At 43.7% G+C, this 14366-nt stretch overlaps 1 protein-coding gene across 1 annotated transcript; it reads left to right on the forward strand.

Annotated features, from left to right (window-relative positions):
- Positions 1-253: 253 nt before the first annotated feature.
- Positions 254-14025, forward strand: LOC132855052 (kinesin-like protein KIF3C). Its single transcript, XM_060883766.1, has 8 exons — positions 254-1956; positions 7157-7258; positions 7483-7605; positions 10078-10196; positions 10291-10407; positions 11015-11123; positions 11280-11446; positions 11842-14025. Exons 1-8 carry the CDS (start codon positions 514-516, stop codon positions 11954-11956), a joined length of 2295 nt encoding a protein of 764 aa, XP_060739749.1. The 5' UTR covers positions 254-513; the 3' UTR covers positions 11957-14025.
- Positions 14026-14366: the final 341 nt, after the last annotated feature.

Genomic DNA, 14366 nt, shown 5'->3' on the forward strand with positions numbered 1-14366 from the left:
GGATGTGGACTTGTCACATTCCCAGACTCGTGTTAGGATTAAAGCCTGTGAGGAATCATTCCGTTATCATTACATGACGGGTAAAATCTGAGATAATATTTAAGTTAATATTTGAGATAATGCTCAGTCTTTAATGTGATTGGACCACATGACCGCACCGCAGTGAAGGGGCTGGGCGAGAGAGAGAGAGAGAGAGAGAGAGAGAGAGAGAGAGAGAAAGAAAGAGAGAGAGAGAGAGAAAGAGAGACAGAGAGAGAGAAAGAGAGAGAGAAAGAGAGACAGAGAGAGATTGTGGATATGATAAAGACAGTTCTGCTCGGTTGAAGCCGGTAATTTCTTTAATTCTTTATGATTTCTTAGTTTAATTGACGCGTCGCCGCTTGTTTGCTCTGTGCGCACAGAGACGCGATGCGCTGCGCCCCGGGAGCCGCCACCCTGCTGCATCCTCTCTAGCGCTCCGACACCTCGCTTTGTCGGCGTCTGATTTCACTCGGGAGCTCGAGGGAGGAAAAAATGTCTCTGAAATCCAAGCAGTGCGAATCGGTGAAGGTGGTGGTGCGCTGTCGCCCGCTGAACCGCAAAGAAGAGGCGTCCGGTTATGACAGCATCGTGGATATGGACGTTAAATTGGGCCAAGTGGCCCTGCGGAATCCCCGAGCGGCTCCCGGAGAACCGGACAAGACGTTCACCTTCGACGCCGTGTACGACGCAGGATCCAAGCAGAGCGACCTTTACGATGAGAGCGTGCGGCCTCTCGTGGACTCGGTGCTGCGCGGCTTTAACGTGACGGTGCTCGCGTATGGACAGACAGGTACAGGGAAGACGTACACAATGCAGGGGGAGTGGACGGAGGCCGAGCGGCGAGGCATCGTGCCCAGCTCCTTCGAGCATATCTTCACACACATCTCACGTTCTCAGAACCAGCAGTACCTGGTGAGAGCGTCATACCTTGAGATCTACCAGGAAGAGATTCGAGATCTTCTGACCACTGATCACAGCAAGCGCCTCGAGCTGAAGGAGAGCCCAGAGTCAGGCGTGTATGTACGAGACCTTTCGTCCTTCGTGGCTAAGAACGTCAAGGAGATGGAGCACGTGCTGAATGCAGGTAACCGCACACGATCTGTAGGTGCAACGGACATGAACGAGCACAGCTCTCGGTCTCATGCCATCTTTAGTGTCACCGTGGAGTGCAGTCAGCCTGGTCCGGATGGCCGTAACCACATCCGGGTGGGCAAGCTGAACCTCGTGGACCTGGCTGGAAGCGAGCGTCAGAGCAAGACGGGTGCACGTGGTGAGCGGTTCAAGGAGGCCACTAAAATCAACCTATCTCTCTCTGCACTGGGAAACGTCGTATCGGCGCTGGCTGATGGCCGCGGCGCTCATGTGCCATACCGTGACTCCAAGCTCACACGCCTGCTCCGGGACTCGCTTGGTGGAAATGCCAAAACCGTAATGGTGGCCACGCTCGGCCCGGCAGCCTTCAATTATGAGGAGACACTGACCACGCTGCGATATGCCAACCGTGCCAAGAACATCAAGAATGTCCCACGTGTCAACGAGGACCCCAAGGATGCCCTGCTCCGTGAATTCCAGCTGGAGATCGCCCGGCTCAAGGCACAGCTCCACCGACGCGGCATGCTGAGCTCCAGGAGAAAGAGGAGGCTCAAGAAAAGCATAGACCATGAGGTGAATGAGGATGATGATGGTCAAGATGAGGAAGAGGATGAAGATGAAGAGGAAGGCGAAGATGATGACGATGAGGAGAAGTTGCAGAAGGAGGTGCAGGAGTACATAAAGGAACAGCAGGAGGTGTTGGAGCAAGAGAAAGAAGCCATCATGGACGACCGCTTACTGGTGGCTGAGGAGAAACAGAAGCTCCTGGAAGAGAAGGAGAGGATGATGGGACATCTGAAGAAGGAGCAGGAGGCTTCGGCGCTCCTCACTGCTAAGTTCAAGGTGTGTGTGTGTGTGTGTGTGTGTGTGTGTGTGTGTGTGTGTGTGTGTTCGTGTGTATTTTTTTGAAAATGTTTGTTTGTGTCCAGATTCTGCCTTGACTTTTTAAATAGAACCTTGTGGCTAAGCAACTATGGACCACAAGCATAAGCTAGTTCACTATTAAAGTTTTGATTTAGCTAGCTAGCTGTTGGCAGGTATCTCAGAATCATCTGAAACATCTACACGCTCCTCAAAAGTGGTATTTAAAACATAATTGATACTAAATGATGCTCGTTATTAATCACAAACCAGCTTTGGGATGTAAAGTATCGCATCCTAACTCAAGAATTGGTTCTGTTGTAGAGTGTAAGCTTCAAATTGTGTTAAGTCTGAGGCCTAAACCCGGATTAACGAGATGCTGAGTTAACGAGATGCAGAGCCCCAGAGTCTGAGTACAGACTCTTATTTATATGATGAGATTTTATTATTATTAATACTGGGGCTCGTACACCGTTAATGACCTTCTGATTTATTTTATTTCTTTTATTCTTTTTATTTTATTGAATTTACATCTTTCAAAGAATTTTGCTCCTTGTGGCTTTTACAGAAACGCATTGATGCAGGTTTGCATTTTTCATTTGTTTTCTATAACAGCAGCTCCGACATGACTGTAATTCACGTGCAAATTTTTATCGTTTCTATAGTAACAGCATAAACAGTAGTTTAGGTAACTTTTATAGAAGGAGTCTCCAGTGTGAGCGGTAAAGCTGTAACTTATTCAGGAAAGAGCAGTTTATGCTTTGTGGTTTCTCTAAAACATGACAAGCTTATACTGTATTTTTTGTTGAGAGAGAGAGAGAGAGAGAGACAGACAGAGAGAAAGAGAGAGAGAGAGAGAGAGAGAGAGAGGGAGAGAGAGAGAGAGAGAGAGAGGGAGAGAGACAGACAGAGAGAGGGAGAGAGACAGACAGAGAGAGAGTGAGAGACAGACAGAGAGAGAGAGAGAGAGGGAGAGAGAGAGAGAGAGAGAGAGAGAGAGAGAGAGAGAGAGAGACAGACAGAGAGCGAGATGGAGAGAGACAGAGAGAAAGAGAGAGAGTTAGAGAGGGAGAGAGAGAGTAGTGCAGCCTCTATTTATTTATTTATTTATTTATTTCTATCTGTATCTATAAATGTATAAATCATTTAAGTGTTATCTTGGTGTGTGTGTGTGTGTGTGTGTGTGTGTGTCTGTCTGTGTCCGTGTGTGTGTGCGTGTGTGTGAGCTGTCAGAGATAATGGCATCTTTAATGTCATATCTTCTACACATCCTCAAAAAAGGCAGCCATTTGTGCTGAAGTGGCTTGTAAATGGCGCTCACTGTCTCTTCTCATAGCAGCTACTGTCCTTTTGTGTGTGTGTGTGTGTGTGTGTGTGTGTGTGTGTGTGTGTTGAGGGGGTAGGGGACGTATTGAACTAAAGGCCAAGCCCTGAGCACATTCTTGCACATTTATGTTTACAGTTCTCATTGGCTGCCATCAGGGTCTGTCAACCAATTGTTATAAAGGTCTCATGATGTTTTATTGACTGCAGCCAATCAGATTACGGGGCTTTTACCGAGCAGAATAAGTGTGGTTCACTAAAAGGTCATTAAGGTATCGATCCGTGATAAAAGCTTTACAGTTTGAGGTATTAGAATGTAATGTGGGATTGAAAGAGGAGGTGTATAAAATAAAGTGTGTGTGTGTTTGATCCATTTAGCCTTTGCGCAGGATATTAAAGATGGGCGTGTCTGTGAGCAGGGTTTTAAAGATGGGCGTGTCTTTGAGCAGGATATTAAAGATGGGCGTGTCTGTGAGCAAGGTTTTAAAGATGGGCGTGTCTGTGAGCAGGATATTAAAGATGGGCGTGTCTGTGAGCAGGATATTAAAGATGGGCGTGTCTTTGAGCAGGATATTAAAGATGGGCATGTCTTTGAGCAGGATATTAAAGATGGGCGTGTCTGTGAGCAGGGTTTTAAAGATGGGCGTGTCTTTGAGCAGGATATTAAAGATGGGCGTGTCTTTGAGTATTATATTAAAGATGGGCATGTCTTTGAGCAGGATATTAAAGATGGGCGTGTCTTTGAGCAGGATATTAAAGATGGGCGTGTCTTTGAGCAGGATATTAAAGATGGGCGTGTCTTTGAGTAGGATATTAAATATGGGCGTGTCTTTGAGTAGGATATTAAAGATGGGCGTGTCTTTGAGTAGGATATTAAATATGGGCGTGTCTTTGAGCAGTAATAAACTGTCACCTAAATCTATTTTTCATGGTGACCAATTAAAAGTGGTAGTGAACTCAACTTCAAACTCTGCAGCAGCTTTTTGTGTGTAAATGGTGGATTTTGTCCTGGAGGAGTTTCCTTGCCTGTGGTCTGGAAATGTAAATGATAAGTTGTGTCTGAATTTTTACCTGAATAACTTGAGCTTGCGTTTTTATTTAGAAAAGAACGAACATTAGTATATTTGGGCAAGCTGACCCTGCTTTCATTTACTAATGCTAGCTTCAGAGGCATCAAGGAGAACCCACAGGGATGAAGGCTGAGGTGAGGAATAGTTTGACTGATGAAGAGGAAGGGAGAAGAAGACAGGAGCAGGAAGAGCAGAGATGTTATCATAATGCTCTATAAATATCCAGCATGCTGTACGCCTGGCACTGGTTTCCTGACAGGTGATGACTCAACGGTGCCTCATCCTGACAGAAGTGCTCTCGACCAATCACAGCACAGATCAGGAAACAAAACAGGAAATTCATCAGCGGGACACCAGTGAGGGAAAGGAGACTAACATGCAGGAATCTGAAATGCCATAAAGTGTTTTAAATCACACACACACACACACACGCACGCACACACACACACACACACACACACACACACACACACATACACACACACACACGCACGCACGCACGCACACACACACACACACACACACACACACACACACATACACACACACACGCACGCACACACACACACACTCACACACACATACACACACACACACACACACACAGTTATCACACATCCTGTCTCCATTTTCTTTAATAATAGTTCACAACATCTTGTGTGTGCAAAGGCATCTGTGTGTGTGTGGGTGGGTGTGTGTGAGTGTGTGTGCTTCTATCTTTGTCTTCATTATCTCTCTACTGTCCCATCATGCATCACTGCTCTCCTGAAATATTGATGAGTCAGTGTCTGCTGTCTCCATCCAATGAGCTCCTGGTTTGTACGAATACATAATGAGATCTCCTCATTCCCAGTCGCTGTTGCTGTGGAAACGTGGACAATGGGGGGGTCTGGATTTAAAGGTCCTTCTGAATAATGCCTCAGTGCACAGTCACACACAGTGTGTGTGTGTGTGTGTGGAGGGAGAGAGAGTCTCAGCTGGTAAACTTCTCAGGCCTACATACTATTTTAAAACGCTGGCATTTTATTTTCTCCTCTCACTTCGTCTTGCTCTTTTTTTTCTTTCATGTTTATAGCTATTACTTCCTGTTACAGACACGGAATCCCAAACGTAACAAAAATATTCGCTAAATGACAATAATGGTGCAAGTACTCTACATACAAATGTGTTCCTGTGTTATTACTAGTTTATTATATTATATTATATTATATTATATTATATTATATTATATTATATTATATTATATTATATTATATTATATTATATCATATCAGGGGGCACGGTGGCTTAGTGGTTAGTACGTTCGCCTCACACCTCCAGGGTTGGGGGTTCGAGTCCCACCTCCGCCTTGTGTGTGTGGAGTTTGCATGTTCTCCCCGTGCCTCGGGGGTTTCCTCCGGGTACTCCGGTTTCCTCCCCCGGTCCAAGACATGCATGGTAGGTTGATTGGCATCTCTGGAAAATTGTCCGTAGTGTGTGAGTGTGTGAGTGAATGAGTGTGTGTGTGTGTGTGCCCTGTGATGGGATCCAGGGTGTATCCTGCCTTGATGCCCGATGACGCCTGAGACGCCTGACGCCTCCCCGTGACCCGAGGTAGTTCGGATAAGCGGTAGAAGATGAGTGAATGAATGAATATTATATCAGTTATTTAATTCTTCATACGTTCTGTAAATATTCACATCCTGTTCTGTACTATATCTCTGCATCGTGGTTCAGCATCGTGGCTAATAATCTCTCCAGAAACCTGACAGACCCTGAATATGATGTCACGGTGATTATACCACAGTGCTGTAGCCTATTCTGATTTCTAAATGGTCAGAGGATTGTATATTAGAGTCTCCAGGTTCAGAGGTAAAGCTGCAACTTAATATTTTTCGCCATCTTCAGAGACGTACAGAGGAGTTTATGATTTGTTGTTCTGAAGCAACCTGATAACTATATACGGATAAAAATATACAACTTTTTATAAGGAATAGATTGTTGGTAAATTGATATGTTTTCTACTGGAAAATAATCAACTTCATCACAGGAGCTCACCGCGGATTATTTTCCCATATCACCACGCCTCTGAGTGTGTGTTTGTGTGTGTGTGTGTGTTTGTGTGTGTGTATTATACTACAAATGACCTGTAATAACCTCAGCAGGTGGATGATTGAGCAGGATGTTTGTCTGTATGTTTGTCCTTGCTCACATCCCTGTCCTCATAGTGATACAATTACAACTCAATGTGTGTGTGTGTGAGTGTGTGTCTGTATGTGTGTGTGTTATTTTTCCTTACTGATATCTGTCCCATACCCTGAACCATGCTCTCATCCCTAGTTTCTCTGCGGGCTGCAGAAATATAACAGAAGCTCTAAAAATATCACAGAGAGTTATTGTGTGTGAGAGCTGGCACTGTGTGTAAGTGTTTTGTGTGTGTTTGTGTGTGTGTGTGTGTGTGTGTTAGCTAACGAGATAAATAATTGCATTATTGTTGCTGGAAAAAATGAGCAACCAGAACAGTTTCTTCTTTCATCTCTGCATCTCCTGTGTGTGTGTGTGTGTGTGTGTGTGTGTGTGTGAGTGTTGATGACATAATGCCATAGATCATGAAAGCATGAGTAATTCTGTAGTGTGACAAACAGGAAGTGACTCCTTGATGTAGTTCATTGCTAATTCTGGGATTCCTGAACCTGTGTGTGTGTGTGTGTGTGTGTGTGTGTGTAAAAAATGTGTGTGTGTGTGTTTAAAATTCTAAAAATACTTGTCTGCTCTGGCACTGATGTTCATCCCGCCTCCTTGGTTGCTAGGCAATGGAGAGTAAGCTTCTGGTTGGAGGAAAAAACATCATCGATCACACCAATGAACAGCAAAAGATGCTGGAAATAAAACGACAAGAGATTGCAGAACAGGTATTTCACACACACACACAACACACAACACACACTCACACAACACACAACACACACACACACACACAACACACAACTCGGGTACAACCAGGGAGAAAATTCACACACATTACTGACCTACACTTGCATATTTTGTGTTTGTGTGTGTGTGCGTGTGTGTGTGCGTGTGTGTGTGCATGTGTGTTTGTGTGTGTGTGTGTGTGTGTGTATGCGTGTGTGTGCAGACACGTAAAGAGCGAGAGATGCAGCAGCAGATGTTAATTCAGGACGAGGAGACGGTGGAGCTGAGAGAAACATTCACAACTCTGCAACAGGAAGTGGAAGCAAAAACCAAAAAACTCAAAAAGGTGAGACTAACATACTTCAAGTGCCCTATCACAAGTGCCCTATCATTAGTGCCCTAGGTGAAGTCTCCTATCACAAGCGCCCTATGAGAAGTGCCCTAGGTGATGTCCACTATGAGAAGTGCCCTAGGTGACATCCGCTATGAGAAGTGCCCTAGGTGACATCCGCTATGAGAAGTGCCCTAGGTGGCATCCGCTATGAGAAGTTCCCTAGGTGATGTCCTCTATGAGTAGTGCCCTAGGTGAAGTCTACTATCACAAGCGCCCTATGAGAAGTGCTCTAGGTGATGTCCACTATGAGAAGTGCCCTAGGCGAAGTCTACTATCACAAGTGCCCTTTGAGAGGTGCCCTAGGTGATGTCCACTATGAGAAGTGCCCTAGGTGACATCCGCTATGAGAAGTGCCCTAGGTGACATCCGCTATGAGATGTGCCCTAGGTGACATCCACTATGAGAAGTGCCCTAGGTGATGTCCACTATGAGAAGTGCCCTAGGTGATGTCCACTATAAGTGCCCTAGGTGACATCCGCTATGACAAGTGCCCTAGGTGATATCCACTATGACAAGTGCCCTAGGTGATGTCCACTATGACAAGTGCCCTAGGTGATATCCACTATGACAAGTGCCCTAGGTGATGTCCAATATAAGTGCCCTAGGTGAAGTCTCCTATGAGAAGTGCCCCATGGGGTGCCCCTAATCTCACACCTGTGCTAAACACACACTTACTTTTTAATTTTACTTTGTGTTTCCTAACTTGTCTGTTCCTTATCTGCCCTCATTTAAATCCTGACCCCTGAACTTTGACCCCGGACCACACTCTTGACCCCTGAGGACGCATTTGCTTCTGTTTTATCAGTACAAAAAGGTTTGTCCTTTTTTAATCTTCCTCAGTCTGAGACTGCACAGTCAACGCTGACGCTAATGCTAGTGCTAACGCTAATGCTAACCCCCGAATGCTAACCTCTTAGACTCTATATCAACACAGTACAGATAGAGTGTAGTTAGCATGAAATCTGAGGCTAATCTGCTAATCAGCAGTCCAGTCTCCTCCCGATGTATATAATAATCTGTTATGGAAAATAAACATCAGGTCTCTACAAAATGGCTGCCGTGCGAGCCACACGTCTCGGGCTAGCTAACCAGAAAGAATAATCGTTAGCATGGACATGCTATTGCTTTACTGCTTCTGGCTTGTCTACATTTTGTAGATAAAAGTTAATAACGAGACCATGTAGATATTCTGCTTTAGATTTTTTTTTTATAATGTGTGGGGGAAAGAAAAAACTATGAAAAAAGTACAGAATTTTACTCGAGGACGTTCTCCATGAAAGAACACCATCAACTGTTTCTCAAAACTCCACCCCTTCCGTCTACCCCAAGCCCTGCACTTCCTTTTACCTGCCTGACCTTTGACCTCTAACCCCAACACCAGACTCATAATGACCTCTAACTTCGGACCTCCTAACCCCTGCAGTGTGAATACGGCGCTCTGACTGGCTGTGGCTCAGGGGATGACTTCTTCTGTCCTCACTGTAACACATCAGATCTGTCACTCACTGCTGCATGATGCTGGAAAAGGACAAATGGATGGATGGATGGATGGATGCTGTATTTGATGTTTGGTTTATATATTATAACGGATGGATGGCTGGATTCATGTGAAGATGGAGAGATGGTTGCATAGGTGGACAGATAGACAACTGATGGGTTGAGGGATGGATGGATGGATGGATGGATGGATGGATGAAATACAGATAGGAAATAAGTTTTTATTATACATTAGATGCATAAATATATTGATGGACAGACTGATGGATTGAGAGAAGGATGAAACAATGGATGGATAAAATACAGATAGGGAAGACATTATTTTTATTGTATATTAGATGAATAAATGGTTAGATGGATGGATGGATGGATGGATGGATGGATGGATGGATGGATTTAGGTTAAGGGATGGATGGAGGGATGGATTTAAAGATGGAGGGAGAGGGTTCTTCCTCCCTAAAATCCATGTAATGTAATCTTTGGAAAGATCAGAAGGTTGGGAAAGATGCATACCTGAATGGACGAAGGGATGGACAGAAGGCTGGACGGAAGGATGGATGAGGAAACGATTGAATTGGTAATGAAATGCATTCATAGATATTCAAGGGTTTGTATTTATGGATAGGTGTATAGTAGAGTAGATGGATGTGTGACAAGTGATGAAGGGAAGGAGAGGGTATGAGAATGTAAGAGACCAGATGGGGGTAGATTATGGGATGTGGTTGCCACAGAGACCATCTGTGATTGGCCCACTTTTGCATAATTGAACATTCCAGTCTTGTTGCTGTGGGCAACCGAGTAGCAGATTGGACATCAGGATCTTCTGTCATCTTACTGCTCTCTCTCTCTCTCTCTCTCTCTCTCTCTCTCTCTCTCTCTCTCTCTCTCTCTCCCTCTCTCTTTCTCTCTCTCTCCCTCTGTTTAAAGCTGTACGCTAAGCTGCAGTCTGTGAAAGCCGAGATTCAGGACGTGAACGATGAGCACGTTAGAACCAGACAGGAACTGGAGCAGACGCAGAACGAACTCACAAGAGAACTCAAGTTTAAGTGAGTGCACAAACACACACACATGGACACACACACATCTGAGATAAAGTAGAGTGTTTCTCAACTCTATCTATGTGTGTGTGTGTGCGCACAGGTACCTCATAATCGAGAACTTCATCCCTCCGGAGGAGAAGAACAAGATCATGAACCGACTGGTGTTTGATGTCGATGAAGACCAGTGGAAGTTCCAGCCTCTGGTTCCTGCAGAGGAGTGAGTGACATTTGACCTTCCTGTGACCTCAGTGTCTTTGTGGCTTTGTGTGCATGGATCCATCTGATCGTGTGTGTAAAATGTCACACATTCTGCTCTCTAGGAAAGGAGGGGTGATCAGTGTCTATCTGGGTCACACCGTGTGTGTGTGTGTGTGTGTGTGTGTGTGTGTGTGCGTGAGTGCGTGAGTTCAGCCTAAGCAAACAAGTAATGGAGGCTTATGGCTACCGCTTTAGCATCAGGCCTGTCTAAGAGCGTCACACATTCTCCTCACAAGCTCTCACTGTTCTTCACTCAGACAGCTGAGAGAACAGAATGGCACTCAGAAGGAAAATGCATCATTTATTCATTTACACACACACACACACACACACACACACACACTCACAAATAATGTTTTTGTCCTCTTTACACACACACACACACACTCACAAATAATGTTTTTGTCCTCTTTACACACAAACACAGACACGCAATTAATGTTTTTTCTGTCTCTCTCACTCTCTCTCTCTCACTCTCTCTCTCTCACACTCTCTCACTCTCTCTCTCTCTCTCACTCTCTCTCTCTCTCTCTCTCTCTCTCTCTCGCTCTCTCTCTCTTTTCCAGTAAGTTTACTCAGATGAAGAGGAGACCCGTCTCTGCCGTGGGCTACAAGCGGCCTATCAGCCAATATGCCAAGGTTGCCATAGCGATGGGAGCCAATTCCAGATACAGGGTATGTTTATAGAAATGAGAGAAGAGAATAGAGTTTTAAAAACGAGTAGAGAAGAGTTTTAAAAACAGATGCTATGGTAATAAGTGCTACAGAGTTTTGTATCTTGTTCTTTTTGTTTGTTTGTTTGTATCTTTTGTCTTTTTGTTTTTACACCAGGCTGAAAACATCATGCTTCTGGAACTGGACATGACTCCGCCCACTCTGTTTCAAATAGACTTCCCCAATCTGGGGTCCGAGATGGAGCCAAGCCGAGACGTGCAGCTTGACAACGCATCGTTTAGAGAGAAAGTAGCGGCCAGTCGGGTCAGGAAGTCCCAGTCCTGGTCAGTGTAGCATTCATTTAGCCGTCACTACGGAGTAGACGAGAGTTACGGATTTTGTCTTATTTCTCCTCAGCATTGTCAGAATAACACAATGAGAAGAAAGTGCGGTCTACCCTCTACCACATACATCCATGATTGGCTAGTGTTGCTGTGATTGACAGAAGAGAGAAAGTATTTCCCTCCCACCTTTAAACACAGGCAGTTTTGTTTCCACAGTTTAATTGAAGCCAAACAATAGGCTCTGGGTATTGTTACCAATATTAGCAATGTAGCTTTAGTGCCAAGGTGTTTGACCCAGCCTTGCTAAATACCTCACTAATCACTCGCTATGTTTTATTAAGATGTTTTTGAACCTGTTCATGTTAATGGCATCACTTCCTGTCTCATGTTCGTAGGTGCCAGGCTGCACGACCCATGCCTTCCTCGAGCTCTGTGCTCTCCCTGTCATCCTCAGGGTCTAATGGCTTGGCGCACCCTGTCAGCACCACCATGGCAACCGTCCACCAATAAGATCCCAAGGAGCACATCTTTGTCCTTTCTTTGATCCACCAATGAGGGATGAGCCACTCATCCCTCCTCCTTTTTGCAATGATGGCCTTGTCCAAGATGCTTAAAACATGCTGCAGAGAGGACGGATTATAGCACGATCCTTACAATCCTTTCTTTATTTTCATCTTTTCTTAAAATACGCTCGCTCAGTTCGACCGGATGAGATTGGATTAAGATAGATTAAGTTTTGCTTCCACATCCATTAAATAGAAACCGTCTCCAACAGGAAATCTGTTAATCTGTTAAAACATCATCATTTCATTACGTTTTAAAGCTTGAAGTTTTAATATGTTTACTGCTGAAAATAATGTCCTATATGTTTGTCTGGGAAATACTTCTGAAGCCGGCCCGGTCGTCTGCCGAAGAGGAAATAAGAGAAACGACACTTCCTGCGGGACCTACTGTATAGAAAATAGCCCGGAAAAGACAGACAGACGGATGAAGACGAGTGCCAGACGTCTGTCTGTCATTCCTCGAGCCCTGCTTGCATGTTGTTTTGTGTGTAACTGTGTTTGTAATTCTGATCAGGGTTTACGAAACAGGGTCTGGATTCCATTGGCCAAGTCAAAATGGCTAATAAGGTGGGTGTGGCCTGTGTGTCAGAATTAGAAATGGTAGAATCGACACTGTTGCGTAGTCGTTTTGGCTGGTACCAAAAACAAAACCGGTTTCTGCCGTGATATTAATAACAGTGACCGAGAGTTGGAAATTCGGTTATGTGGTGATGTCGATTACGGTGAGGACAGTTTTAATTTCTACATCCCAGTTTACACACCCGTTTAAATGATTTTAGATCTAACCGATTTTGCATGAGCTAAGTTTCCATTAATGACCGTAATGCAAGAGATAAAATTATCCTAACAATTTTAACTTAACCATTAAAAAAGTTTCATTAACGTTAGCGTATAGTCGACGTAAAGTTTACACAAGGCTTACATAAGGCTTATATGTTTTGTAAGAGTTACATAACATGACTTTACCTTAGTTTATGTAAGGCTTATGTAAAAATTACATAATATTTACTACAGGTTCATGTTAAGGCTTATCTAACGTTAATGAAAATGACTTAAGGTTTGCATAAGTTTTACATAAAGCTCATGTATGGTTTATGTATGTTTTATGTATGGCTTTACGTAACATCTATGTCAGTTTTCCCTAAACTTTGCATAAAGCTTGTGTAAGGTTTATGAACATGATTTGAGATTTACACAATGTTTACATGTAATGTTTATGTACGGTTTACGCAAAGTATGTAAGGTTATTATAATCTTTGTGTAAGGGTTATGGATGCCGCATAAAGTCTGTGTAAGATTTACACAAGGGTATGTAAACTTCATGCAAAGTTTAGGTAACATTTTTCGTAGGCTTTACATAATGATGTCATTTCCTGCTGAAAATATTCAAATACTGTTACATAACTGAGGAAAATTTGAGATTTTATATATTGTATAAATTGTGTCCATCTTTGTTTTTTTTGTCTAACTTATTCGTTGTGTACTTTTGGAAAACCTTTATGAAGAACCCCTGAGGAACCCATAAACTCCTGATGCTCCTGGTTCGAGATGAGGCAGCATGGTTTGGTTTAAGAGTCTGCATGAAGGCAGTAAAACATTTAGTGATGGTTTATTGGAATTTTTTGGGCTCAGATTACATGAAGGTCAAGGAGCTCTGATGGGTTGAAGATCCTGTGTGTACAAAAATGTCTTTCCACCATTTTAGTTTCTATGCTGGTTTGCTTAAACCTTTAAATTACTGTTCAGTGATATATGGAGAAGAGTGCAAGAGACTAAAGCCAGGTGTGTATACACACACACACACACACACACACACACACACACACACACACACACACACACACATAATTAGTTCTCACACTGGACACTTAAACTTTGCTTGGACTCCTAGCCTAAAGTGTCCACGCCTGCCCACCTGACTAACTGTGTAGATGCATAAGGACTGTGGATATTTGCGTGTGTTCAAATTATGACTGTATGATAAAACTATTAAATAAAAACGGAACAATCCCCTGACCTGCTTTTGTCAATCTTGTATGTTTGATGTTTTATCGCTAGTTTAAAACCACTCGTGTGGCCACTTCCAGCACAAAGGAAACGACGTGAGGATGTTTCACTAAAACAACACTAGACTGGAACAAGAATAAGAATAAATATAAAGTAATGATAATTTGCTTAGTCATGGAGGTACAAACTAACCGGTTTGCTAACCAGTGCGCTTGATAGCTAGCATGCAGCTAATGAATTACTTTTCTGGTTTATGAATCTGGTTCACGGTTCAGCTTTAGATTTTGCCGAAACGATCGAGATCGAAGTTTTAAATTTAGTATGCTGAAAATCTTCACTTACAAACAGAA

The sequence above is a fragment of the Tachysurus vachellii genome, chromosome 12 (genome assembly GCF_030014155.1).
Source record: "Tachysurus vachellii isolate PV-2020 chromosome 12, HZAU_Pvac_v1, whole genome shotgun sequence".
Lineage (NCBI taxonomy): Eukaryota > Metazoa > Chordata > Actinopteri > Siluriformes > Bagridae > Tachysurus > Tachysurus vachellii.

Bases quoted from the DNA above. Each gene is read 5' to 3' on its own strand.
- LOC132855052 (XM_060883766.1), top strand. From the start codon at position 514: ATGTCTCTGAAATCCAAGCAGTGCGAATCGGTGAAGGTGGTGGTGCGC. The intron at 7,259-7,482 runs GTATTTCACACA...GTGTGTGTGCAG, and splicing joins GACAAGAGATTGCAGAACAG to ACACGTAAAGAGCGAGAGAT. The intron at 11,124-11,279 runs GTATGTTTATAG...TTTTTACACCAG, and splicing joins GAGCCAATTCCAGATACAGG to GCTGAAAACATCATGCTTCT.